The sequence below is a fragment of the Medicago sativa genome, chromosome 8 (assembly GCF_051527215.1).
Source record: "Medicago sativa cultivar Bolivia chromosome 8, Bolivia_mono, whole genome shotgun sequence".
Taxonomy (NCBI): domain Eukaryota; kingdom Viridiplantae; phylum Streptophyta; class Magnoliopsida; order Fabales; family Fabaceae; genus Medicago; species Medicago sativa.
The window spans coordinates 65147993-65168119 of NC_140756.1; the positions used below are offsets into that span (position 1 = coordinate 65147993).

At 31.9% G+C, this 20127-nt stretch overlaps 1 protein-coding gene and 2 long non-coding RNA genes across 4 annotated transcripts; 1 reads left to right on the forward strand and 2 right to left on the reverse strand.

Moving 5' to 3' along the window:
* The first annotated feature begins 6240 nt into the window (after nt 1-6240).
* Nucleotides 6241-6588, forward strand: LOC146900543 (uncharacterized). Its single transcript, XR_015021175.1, has 2 exons — nt 6241-6342; nt 6441-6588. It is a non-coding gene; the product is annotated as an uncharacterized LOC146900543 (long non-coding RNA).
* Nucleotides 6589-7232: 644 nt separating this feature from the next.
* On the reverse strand, nt 7233-9484 carry LOC146900544 (ankyrin repeat-containing protein BDA1-like). Its single transcript, XM_085731648.1, has 2 exons — nt 8866-9484; nt 7233-8415 (listed from the first exon to the last, which is right to left on the reverse strand). Exons 1-2 carry the CDS (start codon nt 9478-9480, stop codon nt 7684-7686), a joined length of 1347 nt encoding a protein of 448 aa, XP_085587774.1. The 5' UTR covers nt 9481-9484; the 3' UTR covers nt 7233-7683.
* Nucleotides 9485-12553: 3069 nt separating this feature from the next.
* On the reverse strand, nt 12554-18241 carry LOC146900545 (uncharacterized). Of its 2 annotated transcripts, none has more exons than XR_015021177.1 (7): nt 17838-18241; nt 17705-17747; nt 17455-17545; nt 16775-16797; nt 16097-16159; nt 14933-15003; nt 12554-12970 (listed from the first exon to the last, which is right to left on the reverse strand). It is a non-coding gene; the product is annotated as an uncharacterized LOC146900545 (long non-coding RNA). The 2 variants fall into 2 exon arrangements; XR_015021178.1 differs by having other exon boundaries at nt 17455-17522; nt 17838-18236.
* Nucleotides 18242-20127: the final 1886 nt, after the last annotated feature.

The window sequence follows — 20127 nt, forward strand, 5'->3', positions numbered from 1 at the left end:
CCTCCTTTGGTAGCTGATTTCATCAATAACATTCACATCAAAAATGGTACCTCCCTCCGTAGAAGGTGCTTTCATTTGGACTCCTAACAAAAATGGTACCTACACTACCAAGAGTGGCTACACTTGGTTGCTGCCCAGCACAGGCACGATATCTCATTTTAATTCTAATTCCTCTTGTCTTGGATTTGGAAATTAAATATGCCGGAAAAACTCAAGTTTCTTTTTTGGTTAGCCTGCCACGACTCTGTCCCTACTCTCTTTTAGCTCAACCATAGAAATATTGCATCTTCAGCTACTTGCTCACGTTGTGGTCTTGATGATGAGACTTTCCTCCATTATTTTCGTGATTGTAACTTCTCTTGAATCATTTGGCAACATGTTGGCTTCCATGATGCAAATTTCTACTCTAATATGGATGTGATAGATTGGTTGAAGGGTGGTTCTATGGGGCTTCATTATTTCCTCTTTGCTGCCACTATTTGGTGGGCTTGGCTCCACTTTGTCGCCTCTCTTACAGCATTCAGAGTATGGTAGATTCTCTCATATCTTGCTTCGCACTTAATTGCAATAGTCAGCTAGTTGATCGTTTCATTAAGTGGAGCAACGGTAATCACTCTTGCGCCATCCTTAATGTAGATGGTAGTTGTATGTGCACCCCCGTGAGAGCTGGATTTGGAGGAGTCATTCGAAACAATGCTGGATTTTATTTATCTGATTTTTTTGGATATATTCATGATTCTTCTGACATATTGTATACTGAGCTTTATGCTATCTATTGTTGTAAAATTAGGCATAAACTATCTCTATAAATAATAACCAATATATAAAAATAAAAATCAATTAAATATAAGCAAAAGAGTGAGATCATTAAACTTATCTTTCTTGAGATTGTTAGAATTGACCACTGGCAAAAATCAATCAACATCTCTAAACATCAATTCAATAAGAAAACTGCAAAATGACTAAAAGGTGAAAGCAGTCTGAGACGTGCTGATCGCACTGTCCTTAAGGATTTTCCGCGTAATTATACTCTAATCCCGGGGCACCGGTTAAGAAGCAATAAATGAACGAATTCCACTTATTTTACATTAATTAAAGTGATAAAAAAGTCAACTAATTAAAATAAAAAAAAAGTTGTATTTAATACTCTATTAAATTTCCTTTCTTTACACAACTATACACAGTTCCTTTTCTTTCTTTTTCTTGTGATTTCAGTTTCCGAAGTTGAACCATTACATATTTACATTCCTATATCCTTTTCATTAACAATACAATTTTTTTTTCCTGTGGATTTTATTTGAGCCAATTTTTTTCCGTGAATTTTTTATGAATCATTTTTTCTTTCAAACCCTTTCATGGAAAGCCTATGCATAATTAGTAAGATATCCAATTAAAATAAATTCACAATTTCAAAGATAAAACATAACAAATTAAATATCAAATACAAAATCGTCAAATGCATAGAAATTGCAAAATCTTCTTCAAAATAAAATAGGATTTCATGCTTGTATCACATAATAGGAAATTTGATAGAGTATTGAATGCACAGTTTTCATATTTTAATTAGTTGACTTATTACTCACTTTAATTAAATGAGATTCATTCATTTATTGCTCCTTAACCAGAGCATTACCCTAATAAATATTCTAAAAAATACAACATCTATCAGGGTCTAATTTTGGCTAAAAGCTTAAACATAATTGAGCTTGTTTGCTACTCCAACTCTTTGCATTGTATCAACCTCCTAAAAGGTCCAACATCGAAATTACATGTCTATGCGGTCTTGATTCAAGATGTGAAAGACTTGATTAAGCTGAATAATGTCACTGTTTTCCATACTCTTAGAGAATGTAATCGTTGTGCAGATTTCATGACTAAGCTAGGAGCCTCTCTGGATGATCTCTTGTATCTCCTTAAATAAATGTTCTAATATAAATAGTTTTTATCAAGCTTTTAATATCTTTTATTTCTTTTGTAAAAACAAATCTTTCTTTTTTTTCATAACCTTTCATGATAGATAGGGTAAAACCTAAAATCAACAATATAATAGTATTGAACAAGAAACAGTTATACTAATGATGAACTGATGAATATTTTAAACAAAAATTAGAAGTGCAATTAATTACTTGCATTCCAAAAGGTTTAACTTGTGTAAATCATACATGTGTCATGAACAAAAGTGGTCATTCCAAGTCTTTATACGTCATGGAAGTATGCTTCCTGATCATCTTGATAACTTTCTTGACTTGGTAAATACCTCAGGTACTAGTTGTTGCATGACATCTCTCATCCCCAGCGTCTTTCTCCATGATTGGATCCTTATTCAGTGGTGCATCTACTATATTTTTTTCCTGTAAGTCGTAAAAAAAATTCTAAGGACATGAAGATATTTTTTGTCATATTTTCTTTCCTTGGTGCCTTTGTATTCTTTTGTGCACGACAATTATCCCTCGAGGGCTCAATAGCATCACAAAATGAACAAAAGGATGGGAGTATTTCATATTCCACATGCACGTTAAAATCATAGCCATATCGTTCAACAAAAGGGAATTCAGGCAAGAAATCTAACATATCAAGATTTGCTAAGATTCTAGAAAAATATCCAAATTTCTTGGTATTAGTTGCTTCATCTAGGGCGAGAGGGATCCCAATATCTCTTGCGATTTAATAAAGAATGTGTAGCCTCTAATAATCAATATGAAGACCATAAATTATAACCCAACATTGAAGATTAGATTTTTTAACCGAATCCGGATTGAAGTCTGGTGTCCTAGAAGATAAGCAAAGAATACCTAGAGAAAGACTCCATGATCCTACCACCAAAACCCTTCTACAGTCCACAATGGATGAAAATGGAAAAACAAAGAAATCCTTGCCATTAGGCGTAAGAGACTATTTGCCAAGAACATTTTCAAAGAGCGTTTAACATTGTGTGCATGACACCATTTGTTGGAGAAGATTCCCATTTCGTTAATATAATTCTTCCATGGAGGAAATTTTGGCAACTATTGATACTCGCTGTTGTGAAAGTGACTCAAAATTGGTTTCTGGAACTGCCAAAATCGGGGCCCAAATTGGCAAAATCAGTGGCCGATTTTGACAGTGTTTTTCAGCCTTTTCATACGTGAAAAATCAGTGGCCGAAGGGGTAAAATCGGGGCCCAATTTTGCCAACAGAAAATAAAATAGAATCGTATTTTTGGGCCAAATTTGTTCCAATTTTTTAGTGATACTTTTACTATAAATATAGACCTTGTATCAGATGTAAACTTTGAGAGGTAGAGAGTTTGAAAACAAGGGTTTAGAAGTCAACAGGAAAACTAGGGTTTGTATAGAGTTTGCTCTTGGAAACAAATACTAGGTTGGGATTGATTCACCTTGGGAAACACCATTAGGATTGAGTCTCTTGTTCACTGGAAGAGATTGGGACTTTGGGTAGAATTTGGTTTGAAGACTTATTCTTGTAACCCTTTGATATCTCTTTTTAAAGTTACTCATCATTATAGTAGAACGGAGGGCTGCTCTCTCCCCCAGACTAGGTCAGTATTATATTGGACCAAACTGGGTAAACAAATTTTGTGTGTTCTCTCTTTCTTTCTCTCGTTGTTTTCTAATTTTGTTTGTTTTTATAATTGTTCCCACATTGGTATTGGTTGCTTGATTAATTTGCTCCACACATCAAGTGTTTTATTGATGTGATTTTTAACGAATTCACAACACTCGCAACATGAACTTCCTCCGAAATCTTTATGGCTACTGCAGAACAAGGCAACTTATTTGAAAGATTCAAGTAGTATAATTCTTCTCTCTTATCACCAGAACCAATCATCTTCAGAGTTTTTCTGTCCTGAATTAAACATTGGAAACCATTAAAAATTATTTTGCAATTCAATGAATTACTCAATTTTGCACACAAAAATTAAATTGAAACTAAATTCTGGCACGTAAAGAACATTGCGAATGATAAAATCAGATGAAAACTTAATGGTTCTAGATTGTTTAGCTATTGCAAAATGACATGTAGATAATTTTATGTAAATGGGAGTAATTTCATTGTATGAATGAAACCACTTTAGATTTCCACAACTATGATCACTAGCTCCTTAATCTATGATCCAAGAACTAAGAGTAAAATTGTGACACGTTAAAGTAGATATGAAACTAGTACCTTGTCTGTCAGATGGTGAAAGACCAGCAGACATGGAAAAGTAACCTGATTAGAATCATGCACATTGGCTGAACTTTGATTAAGAGATAAACCTTAAATCAAAGACATTAGCTTCTCATATTGCTCATGTATGATTGACGGTACACTAACTTTATGATCAACACATGCTGGAGAGTTTACTACAGGATTAGCATCCTCCTTTGCAATATGATTAGAAGATGCTGAGTTATAATTCTTCTGAAGGTGTGGTGGAACTCCATGTTTCTTCCAACATGTTTCAACAGTGTGATTGTTCCTACCACAAAAAGTGCATACACAAACACCATTCTTGGAATTTTATCCTTGAGAGTATGATTTTCCAGAGTTATTGCTTTTGAACTTTCTAGAATCAACATAGTTGATTAAAACAAAATCTTCACTAGCAGGAGTAAATTTCCATGCCTTTCGTAGATGGGAGAGGATCCATTAACAAAATCTGAGACTTTACCATAGCAAAGTTTTCATTCAAACCAGTAAGAAACCTGATTGCATATATCAAAGTGTGATTGTGACTAGCATTTCACATAAAATCACAAGAACAATGTACCCTATAAGTGCAGTTAGGTAAATGCATGTAAATCTCAAGTTCCTCCCACAAAATCTTCAACTCATAGTAGAAATAAGTAACAGACTTAGAATTTTGTTGCGAAGATTAAATTTCTTGCATTAATTCAGAAATTCGTAGCAAATTACCTTGTGCAAAACGCTCCTTCAAATCATTCCAAACATCACATGCATTTTCCATAAAAACAATTGATTGTGTATTGAAGGAGAGACTGAATTCACAATCCAAGAGTGAACTAACATATCGCAGCGATTCCATGCATGAAAGGTAGGATCAAAGGTGTCAATAACTGGATGAATTGTTCCATCAACAAATTCATACTTCATTTTCCCCCTAAGGCTCTACGCATAGAACGAGCCTAAGAATGATAATAAGATCCATCAAGAACCGGAGAAACAATTATAGATGAAGGACCATCACTGGAATGAACAAAGTAGGGACTTAATTGATCAAGGAGAACCTCTGTTCCAGAGGTTGAAGAAGCATTGTTGTTACGATGCGCCATGGATGAAAGCTTGCAGAAGAAGCACTTTCAAATCAAAAGGATCATGATACCATATTGAGTAAACAAATTAAAAACATAATAGAAAATGAGAAAAAAAAATAAGAGAAAGCATGAGAAAGAATGAGAGAATTTCACATTGACTTGTAACTGAAGCTATTACATGTATATAGTTTGTTAGTGAAGGATCATGATATGCTATTGTTATCTCTACTTCACTCTATCATAACAAACTTCTACAATTCTACTAAGTTAGTTACTACTAATAACTAACTCTAAAACCGCCTAAGCTTCAATTACTTGTAGCACAAGTAACTAAGGAACATGGTGCTCATCTTCTTCATTGTTGAGTAAACTAGCTTCTATTTCTTTTGTATTATGTTTCTACAAATAATAATATCTTAGTGAGGGTTTTGGTGTATGTACCCACTCATCTCTTTGTTTTACCATTTTAAAAATATTTATTAGGATGCTGTAAATTGATATTGTTTTAGGTAACAACAAATTGTATTTCTAATTTTTGTTTAAAAAACACAGGTTCATTATCTTTTTTTTTTTTTGTTGACAGAAGTAAAATTACTGCATTTCATTGAAAATAATAGTAGAGATACAAGATGTACAATCATTAATAATTGCGCTAAAATCATAAACGCCCTGCTTGGATCCATATATGCTGCCTGCCCTTCAATGGGTGGGTTCATTAATCTTATAACTTGTTATTGGCTAATACTAGTTGTGCTTGGGTTTCCTCAATCTATCATGAAAAGTTATAAAAGAAATAAAAAGATGATAAATTGTTAGCATTTCCCTAAAACTATTTACGTTGGATTGTGTATTGAGCCATATAAAGGGACAAACATGACACATGAATATATGTAAAAGGCAAAATGATTTCTTGCAATCCTTAAGTTCCAAATAAAAAACAATATAAATAAATTGATAAATGTTTTTGTCTATATCTTTTTTGCATTAAAAAGAGAAAAAAAAAATATGATTAAGTTTCTCAAGTTTGTTTATGCTATGATCATTTTTATTTCTCTATTTTTTGTTGGAAGGGACGTAAGTGCTGGTATGCCATTTCTCTCATTGTTTTAAAAATTTTGCTTTCTCTTGTACAAACCTTTTCATCCCCATTTGCTAATATTGATTACTTGTTATTCATTTCAGCACCACCTGTGTACTGTATTGACGATGAAGACTGTTATGATTTGTGTACTTCTCCTTTGGTATAAATTTGTACTAATTATCAATGTATATGTCTGAAACGGTTCTAATTAAGTTGAAAATTAATTATATCTTACTTTTAAGCCTATAAGTTTAAGGTTTTTCTATCATGTGCAAATTTGCACATGTTAAGAAGTTTAAAATAGTAATTTGCACATGTTATCACATCACATAATTATAATTATATCTACTTCGATAAATAAAGATCATACGATGGAGACCTACAACAAGTTACGAGGAAGGAAACTGTGAATAAGTTTAAGTAAAAAAAATTGAAAAATTTGTTTTCTTTAAATTTAATTTGATTTGTTAATTAATAACCAAAACTAAGCAATGAGAATTACAAGGAATACTTTAACCTAAGGAATAGTCACCCTTGCATAACGATGATGGTACTAACTACTAACTCCACTAAAAAAATGGTTATTTTTTACGATCATCTTCAAATTTCGTTTGCTCTAAATTAGTGGGAGATTTAAAGCAACAATATTGTGTGAAAACTCCCGGAGAGATCAAAAGGATTTAATATGAACTCAAAGACTGAGATGGATTTTGAAAATCTTGACGGTCGTGAAGTGAACGAAGGGAACAAAGATAAATCACTTTACATATAACCAAACATGCATTCAATCTCTTTTAAAAAGCATGAATGAATTAAACATGATGTTTTATCATTGATGCAGTAAACATGTAAATTTCTCATCAATCAAACAAAAAACAGACAAATCATTCTCACTACATTAAAATAAATACGCTAGAAAATATCTGTTATTGAATAAAATACAAATAATGATGCAATAACCAAATCATAATTTGCTAAGATTTAACACACAAAATATCATACAATGAAAGTAAAAGCTGCAAATAGGTTTTCCATTGCTTCCCTTGAACTTGGCCAGCGGGTGAGTAGCTGTCTCGTAGCAGCAATAATCCGGTGGACAACTTATGCCCTTAATGATTTACACAACAAACTGGTAAATTTGCAGCAAGCAACAGCTTGAGTGGCAAAAGTGTTCCATAAAGCCTAAGGTTGACCGTTGTTTGAAAATCGTTTAAAATTTCGACAACGGATGATCATCGTCACTTTTAAGTCGAAGTTTAAGATCCTCCACGTCCTTATGGTTGTGAAAGTCCCCTATGAGACATTTCTCCACCCTATATAAGTCACCTTGCAAAAGTGCTATAACTACCATTTATTTCCTCCTAATCTATTCCTAATTTTGATTTCTCTATCCTTTCCATTAACCTTAAGTCTCTTGTACACAATAAAAATTGACCAATACACACTAGAGTGCAAGAAGTTGAATACATGCACCATAACTAAGTTGAAAGTTGAAGTGGCAGAGGTAGGAGATATCAACCTCATATTATAGACATAACAATAAGCAAACCAAAAGATTGGTGTGAACAATAAACCACCTATTAACCCACTTGGTGTCAAAAGATATATTGTCAAGGTTGATAACAGAAGTGAAAGTGTATTCAAAATTGACAAGGTAAAAAAATCACCTTCAGAAATAACTGATTTACCAACTTCCTTAGAAATCAAAGAAGTGGTGTTTTTCACATTGTTATTGTCTCCTGCATTACCTTGATAAACTCCACCAGGGGGACTCAGTGCTGATTGATATGTAGCAGTTGCAATAAGAGTAGCAACTATTAGAAAAGCGTTGCGTTGTTCCTCTGATATATCTTTTCTAATACGCAGTATATAAATTAACATTTTATCCAAAAATGTGACATTTGATCTTAATTTATCTTCAAGTTTGGAAGCATCTTTGACTTTTGAGCTAGGTTTTGCTCCGGTACTTAGTAATATACCTTTGATTTCGGCACTTGCTGCTATGTCTAATGCTGTTGAGTTCTCTGAATTCTTTGCATTCAAATTTACCTTGGTCTTTACCAACAGTCGAAGCGCCTGTGGATAAAATAGTTGTTATCGATCATTTCTTTAACCGATAACTAAATCTTTGCAAGCAAGTAATAGTTTTAAAAGACTGTAACAGCATCTCAGCCTCAATTTAGAACTAACATATCTGTTATGTCTTTTCTTTCTTGTGACATCACAAATTATAGGACAAATAAAGAGATATAAAGAGGACATGTTAGAAAAATGGACCTTCTTAGGCAAAATGGATTGAGCCTGATGGGCCAACGCATATAGTCCTAGTTTTTTGACGGGGCGAGTTGAGAATTTGAACTGACAGATAGGCCCTCCCCACCTAAACTGCTAAACAAACAAGACATGGTTTCCCTCCAAAAAAAAAAAAAAAAAACGAGACATGGCGAATAGGCCCGTTTCACCATCTTGATTCAATCATACCATAGTTATTCATCAAAAAATAAAATATACTAAATAGAAGGTTACCTTTAAGTCATTGTTTAGTGCTGAAATATGCAAAATAGTGTTTCCTTTCTCATCCTTATAATTAAGTGTTAATTTCTCCAACTCCCTAGCACCTCTCTGGCGATTTGTCTTCAACCAACCAACCAAGACATGAAGAGCTTCAAACTGTTTATTTTTGACAGAAATATGAAGTGCAGTCTCACCCCTCAGAGTAACATCTTCGATCGAATTTGGACAAACAAATAAAAAGTTAGCTAAAAGGTCAATTTCTCCACTTTGACAAGCAAGATGAAGAGGAGTTAAACCTTCCCTTCCTTTGATTCTAACAAGTTCCTTATTCATGTCTACGAAACGAAGCACCATACTCTTTTGGTTGTTTTGCATGGCAAGGTGGATTGGACTGAACCCTTGTTGATTTAGCTTCCAAGCAAATGAAGATTTCAATCTCATAATTTCAGTGGCAAATTGGACATGTCCCATTGATGCAGCTATATGTAGAGGAGTTTCAACAAATGGAATTAAATCTATATATTCCAAAACATATGGATCCTCCTCAATTAGTGCATAGAGAAGGTTTATATCACCTTCTAGAGTTGCAACCTTCACTTTGTAATCAATATCATTCATTGTGTTCATGTTTGAAGTTGTAATTATATTCATAGCTCTTAAATAAGCACCCACAGGAACATTTCTTGTTTCATACGTCATATTTTATTTGATTTTTTTTTAGTAGGAATTGAATTTGGTATCCATGTGTATCAATCATTTTTGCTATGTACTAGTTTATTTCATTTAATTGAAGGTCAAAGGAAATATATATGCCTTCCTCTTGCGACAATACAAGGTATGAATATATGAGGAAGAAACCTTAATCTAAACTAACATATTTGCTTACACTAGGTTTTATTTTTTTAGTTTTTATAGGAGATTGGACTATGTCCTATCTTATCATTTGTGTCACATATGCCATAAATTACTAATATAATAATAAGTGACATTGAATTATTTTCATTTGTTTATTCATTTATTTTGAATACTAAGACAGTCCATTAAAACTATTACAATACCAATCGATGAAAAGACAAATTTGGGTTTTGACATTATCCAAATTGAAATGGTACCATTCATTACTATTAAAACACCAATCAATCCCCGTGAGCTTAGCTTAGTTGGTAGGGATATTGCATATTATGCATGGGCCGGGGTTTGAACCCCTGACACCCCACTTCTCCACATTTAATTGTGAGTTCTAGCCACTAGACTACTTGACAAAAAAAAAAAAACACCAATCAAATTAACTAGTAACATTTGTTTATAAAAAAATAAAAACAATCAAAATATTTGTTCCTAACCCCAAAGTTAAAAAATAAAATTGGACGATAGAACAACTATCTATTTGAGAACTTTCTATACAGTTTCTGGGTGGCGTTTAGGGTGGGAATGGACTCTTTTTTCCCATCATGGGAAAGTGTCCTTTTCCCTGCCACCTGTAGGTTGGTAACCTGAACCAAAACAAAAAACAAAAAATTTAAAATCAGTTTTTTAATATTGTTTCTTCTTTCTGGACCACACCCCCTCAATTACTATTGTCAACCAGAAAATCATATTCTTTGTTTAACATCGTTTTATTCTTCTACATCCAAAAATACCATGGATGCTTCTGAAAATACTATGCTTCTGAAAATCTCAAGTATGCCAACTTCTCTTTCTTCATTGCTGAGACTTTTTTCATCAAAAACCTTTCCCCAATCACTCCTAATCTCCATTGACAGAGGTTGTTTGTTCGAACCAAGCAAAACACCTTCGTCCATCAATCTCGTTTCTTCAAGTGAAGGTATGGATTTTAAGTGATTCTTAAACGATTTAGCGTTTAGAACATGAAATTTGTCGATTCTGATTGAAATTTGAAAAAATTGGGGGTAATTTATACACGGATCTGTCACCTCTTTTGCATATGAAGCTTGTGGAATGAAGAAGAAGGAATAGAAAGGTGGAATGAAGAAGAAGAATCGAAAGGAATCTGAGAATGAAGAAGTTTTTTATTTTAAAGGAAAAATGAAGAAGCTTGAATGGCAATGAACACGATGAACACTTCTGGGAGATATAAGCTTCTTTCTTATTTATTTTGCTTGGCATCAATTCATGTTTAAAAAAAAAAAATATGCACAACAAATAGCCATTCTTTAATAAATCAACCAAAATTGGCATAAAAAAACAAATCAACAAATCAACCAAGATTTGCTCGAATTATCCAACACCACAACAAATAATAATTATTATGATTATTTGTTTAAACATATTTACTAAGTTTCAAATTTACTATCTAAATATATTTACTTACGTACATAATTTCAAAATAATACCAATTGCTTTAATATTGTGCATATAATTTTACATAAACAATCTAATTTAGGCCATCAACATTTCCTTCAAAAAAAAAAAAATTAGGCCATCAACAATTAATGTCAACAAATTTTTTTTAAAGAAAAAAATTTATTTTATGTCACATACAATAGTACACATGATTTAATTAATTTACTGCAACACATTATTTATATTTTTAATCAAATTTAGAAAATTTATTACTTCCATCTCTAGTTCAATTTAATATGACAGCATTCTAAACCCTGGGGGGGTCAATTTAGTCCGAAAATTTTGATTGAAATACAATAAGCCCAAACTAAATTGCTAAGGCCCATGAATTCATAAAAAAAAATTAAAACAAACAAATGATGAATTATTATTTAATTAATTGGTGGGGCCAGAATTTTTGTTACACAATGTCCAACAACAAGTTGCAACAATTAACACTTCTTCCATCACAGCCATCCAATTAAAATAATATTAAATCTATGGCTGTAAAGGACACTTTCCCATCATGGGAAAAAAGAGTTCATTCCCATGCTAAACGTCACCCAGTTTCTGATATGAACATACGTGAAAGATGGAACTTATAACAACCACTTGACTGATGCTTTCCTTAATAATTTTTTATGCACGTTACATTCTTCACCCTCATCACGAGTACAAATATCTTCAAATATACACATTCTCGAAAGAAAAAAGATAAAAAATCGGACATTTTGTACCGTCTAGAAGTAGCACCCTATCCGTCATTTCTCCTACCATCGTGGTGTGAAAAATAAATAACACTTAAGTCGAAAATGGTTTTCAAAATCAATCTTCAACACAATAAGATAAGTGAGTTCAAGCGAGATTTTAAAGTCAAATTGCTTAAATCCGTCGCATTTGAGACATTTTCCACCACTAGACAAAAGGTTAGTTTATGATTGCTCAAACATTTGGTGGATTGTTTGATTTTTTTTTTCTTTCTAGGTACTGTCATTTTCGGAGAAGAAATCAGACCGGTCAAAGATGACATTAGTTTAAATGAAAATTTAACTAGTGCTCTGGAGAACTAGTTAAGGAAACTAACTATAGTATAAATAACTTTTGCAGTCAAAGTTTAAAAAATATAAAGAATGATATTTTCAATACAAATATTTTCTTTTTTGTTTCATTAACTAGTACCCCGAGGGATCGGGGCACTAGTTAACAAGACGCAACAATATTGGCTACAAAATTCAAACGGTGATTTATTCAGTTGCAAATGAGCACAAAGCACATAAAAAACTACACATAAAAAAGTCAATTAAGTAATGTGCTGTCATTTATTAATATTTAACGTTCAGAAGATAGTTATGACTGCTTGTTGGCTAATTGTAGCTTTACAAACATTTAATTTAACAGCCACTGATCAATTTATTATAAATTAATATGTATGCTTCATATTGTATTGTAAAAAAAAACATACATTGTCTTTGTGAGCTTAGCTCAGTTGATATGGATAATGCATAAAAATATGCAAGGTCCGGGGTTCAAATCCCGACCACCACAAAAAAAAAAAAAATACATTATACATTCTCTATTTTGCTGGAGCTTCCTTTCAATTGAAGTAAAAATGTTCTTGAGGTATTAACTTAGTAATAAGAGTTTGATTTTAAAATTTTAAGAGACGGAATTTAAATCAATAAATCCTCTTTTAAGCATCAATATATCTAATTAATCCTCCTTGCTCCAAGTTGAAGAAAATTGGATGGCTTGAAATTGCTATCTTTCTTATAAGCTGCAAAATACACAATCAATTATTATCTCTGTTAGTAAGCAAAATGCACAACTTTTTCCCTTCATTTTTAACCCATATGCATGTAAAAATACTAGGATTTACACCCGTGCAACGCACGGGCGAAAAGAGATTTATTGTGGCGTTAACAAAAGTTTCTTCTGAACATATCACAAAATTAAAAACATATAATGCAATTTTTAGACAATGTTATTGTTTTCATGAAAATAAAGATGTCATCCACCGATGTATCGTTTGGTTTAATTTAAAGTGATTACACAATATTGGCCAATAATGATTAAATGACTACATAAGTTATAAGGTTCCGTAAGCCTCCCGTGTTTTTTAGGGCATATGTTTGAAAGTATCCTAAAGAATGGGTAAACAAAGAGAGTCTTAAGCCAAGTAATTATGGTTACCGAAATTGAGGTCAACCTTATTTGTTTACCCATAAGAAAAGTTGTCTCTCTATCATTAGTAATGATTCAAGTTACACTATGAGGAGGAAGATTACTAAAGCCTCTCGTATTTTTTGGGGGCGTATTTTTGAAATTATCCCAATGAATGGATAAACAAAAAATGAGTTTTAAGTCAATAGTAATTTTGTCTATTATAGTGTTTGCTATTTAAATAATTGAAATAAGTATAAAAAACACAATTCTCCCGTGTTTTTAGGGCGGATTTAGAAACAATCATAAATAATGGATAAACAACGTAAAACTATAGAAGAACGTAAAAAATAAAAAAGCAAAGTAGAAAAGAAAAAACCAAAATAATTCTCATAGAAGACTGTATCACCAAATCAATGAGATAGTTCATGAAAGTTTCTTTTTGCATTTACTAATGTGTTTCTCCATGCACCACTTGAACTATACTCATCCTTTTCAGGGAAGAATCATATAAAGGAGCATGCTTCCTCTTAAGAGACCCCATAAGTTGTTTTATAGATACAATTTGAAAAAACAGACATGAATTAATGTTTTTATAGCATGGCTGGACATTCAGAGTAGGATAAACAATAAAGACCAAAGAGCTAGCAACTATTCAATCCATAATTAGATAGGAAAATTTCTAGTTCATGAGACTAAGAAGTAGATTGATACTTAATCATATACACAAAACATGACAACGATTTATTTCATCAAGAGAGATCAAGTAAAGTAGAACCAAAATAAGCTGGCAAACATTTGGACTATTATACACTGCAAAACCTTTTTAGATGTTCCAAATCATTCATCCATTATGCACTGACTCAGATTAAAGTAAACTTCTATTTATAAAATAAATGAAATGTGAAAAAAAAAAAAAAAGGTGGGGTTGATGCAATGATGTAATAATTTCATTGAAGAAATCTCATATTAGATTTCTTCAAACTGCTCCATGGACTACACCTCACTCATGAAAGGAAAATTCAGAACATCATAAGCCTTATACAAAAAGAAAAACCACAGTGAAGTAGGTACCATTCTAAAGGTTATTCCATGATGTAGAGGTAAGTGTTAAAATAGATATCAGTTTTGAACAAAAAAACCACACTGAATCGGTGAAGAACTACAATTAGTTTATGAATTATTGGAGAAATTGTTAAATTCAATATAAATTATAAATTATTTTCACCTAAAAAAGAGATTCATAAGCATATGACATGCTCACAAATTATTTACAATCAAATGAAAATTTGGTTGATGTTATTGGGTATTAAACTTAACCTTCACCTTATTTTTTTTTTAAAGTTTTGGATCAATGTTGATACTATCGCATGTTTAATCAGTTCATGGAAGTTAAAAAAGTGAAGATTATACAACCCAAATAGTACACAACCAAATATAAGAACAATAGACAAAATCTAAAAACAAAATGAATATAATCATAAATAGGCTACATATAATTTCAAATTTCACAAAGCAGGGAGAATCTAGAAACCATATAATGAAGATAAATGAGATTGTGATAACAGTGAATTACCTAACTGCTTACACCATGGTGCGGCAAAAAAACAAAGGGTTGTGATCATTTCTCATCTATTGATGTTGAGGCTGCAAAATGAAAATTGGATTAAATCAATATATTAACTTCAAGATATAAATATTCAATTTCCATATAAAGCTCTTAAGCTACTTATGAGAGTGAGAGAGAGAGAGAGAGAGAGAGAGAGAGAGAGAGAGAGAGAGAGAGAGAGAGAGTGAAAATTGGTTTTGTTTGATTAATTACTGTCCCTTTTGCTTTTTGTGTGGCATGTGTGATGTAAGCTATTAATGAGAGAAACACAATTACTATTTTTTTTATTAACGGTGATCATAATTCATAACGTTTGTTAGATTAAAATGAGGGGCTCAATGTTGTTATTGCATAATAACATCTACTTATGCATTTCAACGAAAGGGAAATGGAAAAAAAAAATTGCTATCATACTCTGTAGAATTAATAGCTAATAATACACACCCTACCAATCCAGATTCTTTGTGGGTGGCTACAAAAGAAAATGAAACCCTGCTAACTTACCTAGAAAATAGATCGATTAAGAGTGATAGTAAAATACACCAGATTTCTACCATATTTTGTTTGGAGGACTCTAACTGATTTAAATCAATAAGTCATAAACTATAATAGTTATGATGTTTAACAGATAAATTTGAAGGTTTGCAACTATATGATGTGTACATCAATACAACTATATGATTATTCTTACCATGAAAAAATGAGATACAGATGATCTAATTATAACCAGCAATGCAGTTTAAACACTACTTCTCCTATATGATTATCCCTACATAACGATTTAAACTTCGATAGATAAAGAAAACTTTAGTCATGATAGTCAACTTTAGATAACAATTGATTAATAAGTTCAAGAAAACTGATAAGCATCCCATCTACAATCTAATTTACATTAGTTGAACAAAATTGTTAACTCCTACCCCATATTTTGTACTAATAGTCTGTTATCAAGGGAAAGATAGAGAAATTACCCGCAAGATGAAAAGATAGAGAAATTTAAATGAGAAGAAATTTGCATAAACAAAATACTTACTCACTAACAATCTCTTGTCAATATCATACTTAAGACTTCATGAACCTTTTGTTTAAGACAAAATTAATAGTAAGACAATAGAGATTAATATTAACAACCTGTTGCAATTTGCAATGCTCCAAATCCTGAGATCTTGATAATTTATCTACCTTTTACTACACCTAAAATCAAATCGAAATCGGTTCTATATCAATATCAAAACTAACAAATCATCAATTTTTTATTGAGACATTATCTCAAACACTTTGTTCTATTTTCTCTAACCGAATTGATTTTCGTTTTTTGCTTAAAGACAAAATTACAAACACTAAAAATAGAATTGCAAGCACTATAAACAGAGATGACAATGGCAGAGCACAACAAACAGAAGAGCTGAAGTGAGCAATAGAACCGAAACTGAGTAAACAAAATCCTAAGCTCTCAATCGTTGTAGAATATAATAATTCTTGAACGATCTTTCCAGTTCAGTGCGTATTGCAAACAAAAAATAAATCTCTCTAGTTAACTCCAACCAATAACAGTGGCCTGAAAAAATCTCTAAAAATCAAACATACCAAAATCATTCACTTAAGAGAGAGACTACAAAGTTACATTAAAGCATTGACACACAGAAATCTCAAATCCCAAAGAAAATAATTCAATGCAATGATAACATTCACAATTGTGTAGGGAGGAACATCAATAATGTTTTAACTGTTAAAGTTGCAATTATAGAAGAAACCAAAATAATATTCATAGGGACGTAAAAATAAGCAAAATATAGCATATCATTTTACCTTAACGCAAGCATAAATCAAACCTGTGAAGAAGAAAAAAATTGTTTCAGACACAACAATCTAAAATAATGTCAGGTTTACCCATGAATACTTAGTTTCAGAAGATAAAAACTCTACTCAAAACTCAACGATGGTTAACGAAAAAACAAAACTAAAACTCAAATGTCGATAATAAAAAATCAATAATCAAAACACAATAATCCAAAATGATGAAAGCACAAAATATATGATCATGTAAGATAGAAGCTTAAAGCAGAATATAATGTAGTAAATAAAATAGAAAAAGAAATCAATTGATCATCTAATATGATACAATATAATTGAGTACAATCTAAGTAGAAATGCATTCAGAGCTTAAACGCTTATTCCTTTATAACAAAAGATCAACAATCTGAAGTAACTTGTGAAAAGCCAATAAATTCAGAACATGATATGATATAGGTTACTATTCTAAATGTGGTGAGAAATAAGTCTCAATATTGCTACATCCATTATGCATAAGAAAATACATTTCAAGGTTGTTGAATAGCTCATTTTGAATAGTAACCTATATTGTTTCTTTCATTGATTCAAACAATTATACAAACACATTATAGATTAAACAACTCATCGGCCTTGAATATACAAAATTAAAAAGGTCAAAACAGAGAGCATTTGAATTAAAGAACTAAAAATTATACCAAAAATTTGTAGTTTTGATAAGAATCCCTGATAACTCAGCAAATGCTTCAATCACTTCAAAGCCCACCTGATTTGGAGAGAGAAACATGCCTAAGAGAAAAAGATCTTCAAAAGAAAAAAAAAACCAATACAGATAACGAAATAAATCACAAAAAGTAAAAAATAAATCTTCTATTAATATCATGTACGATTAAAAAAATATGATTAATTAATAAAAGTAACAAAAATTAGTAATTTTCAGAGACTTACCTTCAAACTATCCTCAGAAAGTGTTTTGAGAAGCTTGTTTTCGCTGCATCAACGACAAAATAAGTTTTCAAAAATCAAAAAACAATTTGAAATGATTGTGATGACATAAATTTGGGGATTTCGAGTTACTTACCTTCTGATTGTAACTCCGACACGGCAGAAGCGAATTCCGGCGGACGAAAAGGGGTTTGCGGCAAGAGAGCTATTTATTGAAAGAAACCAGAGCTATTGATTGGAGGATGAGTTTTGTGAGGATTGAAAGAAACCAGAACTATTGATTGATGAGATAGAAGAATAGAAAAGAATAGATTAATGAGAGAGATGGAATGGTGAGAAAGAAAAGAGAGAGTGAATTGAATTGGATTTGAATTTGAATTTGAATTGTTGTAAAAGCCATTTTGCATGCTGAGAGACTTGGTGTGGTACAGAGGTGGGTGTTATGGGTTTTGTCTCATAGCACAGAATTTGTTCACAATCTGGGTTGGATGGTGAGTTTTTGAGCGTGAGAACAGGGAAATGCTTCCCTTTTTGCCTATTGCATTATTGCTGTTCACACATTAGAGAAGGCTGGGACACACATGTAAAATACGTTTTTGCCCCCTCGGCAGTTAACTGCCGAGGAATTAAAAATCCGGCTGCAGTTAACTGCCGAGGATTTCCTCGGTAGTTAACTGCCGAAGTTTTCTGAACATAAACAACACGAACAGAAGCAGTTCCAGTTTCATTGTTTTTCTTCAAACACTAACAAATTCTCTCCAAAATCACATTTTCACGAATTGCAAGCAAATCATCACCACATTATCACAAGTAAGTACCCTTAATCATTGCAATGTTAATGTTAGTTTGTTAGGTTTATTTTTTTAAAAAATTAGAGTAGTTTGCATGTGGTTAGGTTAATGATGAGTTGATGGTTAAAATAGACAATTTGATGATTGCATGTGTAGTTTTTGAATTGATAAATGAATGTAGATGTTGCCTATGCTGTTTAAATGGTAATGTGGCTTTGAATGGTGGCAAATGAACACAATTTGAATATGTTTTATACTTTGCACACAAAGTGTTTGATCAAATGCCTCAATGAAAATTATTTTGATTATTTAGTTAGTTTAGGTTATGGAAATGATAGAAGTGATGTTAATTACAGTTTGATTAAGTGTATATTGATTTTTTAGTGTATTTAGGTTATGATGTGAATGATTAAGTGTATAGAAATGATTAAGTTATGATGGAAATGATGGACATAATGATGATTGTATGAATGATTTTATTGTAAGTGTATAGAAATGATTAGTTTAGGTTATTGATTTTATTGTAATGATGATTGTATGAATGATTTTAGGTTATGGAAATGATGTTGATTGTTGTTAATGTTAATGATTAAGTTATGACTAGTGTGTTTAATGTGTTTGATTATGTTATGGAAAATGATGTTAATTTATTAAAAATTTGTGTAGATATGGCCGATCAGGAGCCCATTGATCCATCTAAGATGATAGGTGGTAGGCGTGCTCAGACACAAAGCTACCGGAAGGAGAAGGAGAGGAGAAACGCACATATCCCAAAGAGGGGAAGAGGTCGGAGGGGGGGGGGGGGATGGTTCAGGGAGTTCTCAGCCTTCTGAGGCTTCTCAGGCACAGCCTGAAGAGTCGCAGGTGGTTGACCCGACCCAGGCGGTGGAGTACCTGAACTATCAGGATCACCATGATGTGACTGATGGTGGGTACGACGAGCCAGAGCAGCCGCATATGCCAGCGGAGCCAGACGATGATGACATTGCTATGGCGGCTGCCCCGGAGGTGTTGCCTACGGACGCTCCCTTTCCTGGAGGACCGCAGGACATATCTTTGCTTCACTCTTATGCCAATCATGTGGCATTGCCGCTTTGGTATAATAAGGATGACGTATGTATTTTTTTTTTTTTTAAATGTTCTTTCTTTATGTTTAATTACGTGTTTTTTATATGTGTTTTTTTATATGTGTTTTTATATGTGTTTTTTTATATGGATGACGTAAGTAAAAACAATTACGTGTTCTTTCTTTTAGTTAACTTTTATATATGTTTTTTTTTAATTCCTTTCTTTTTGTTTAATTATTTTCTTTATTTTTCCTTTCTTGATTTAAATTGTTTTATTTATATGTTTAGATTATATGTTTTATTTATATGTTTTATTGATATGTTTTATTTATATGTGACTTTCTTTAAATATGTTTTATTTATATGTTTTATTTATATGTGATTTTCTTTAAATTGTTTTATTTATATGTTTTCTTTATATGTGATTTTCTTTATATGTTTTCTTTATTTTTATTTTAGCATTTGTTAAGTTTAATATTTATTAGTTAAATGTTTACATTGTTTAAACTATGTTTATTTTTCTATTTTTGCAGTGCCGCAAGAAGCGTTTTGTAAAACCAATTAATCA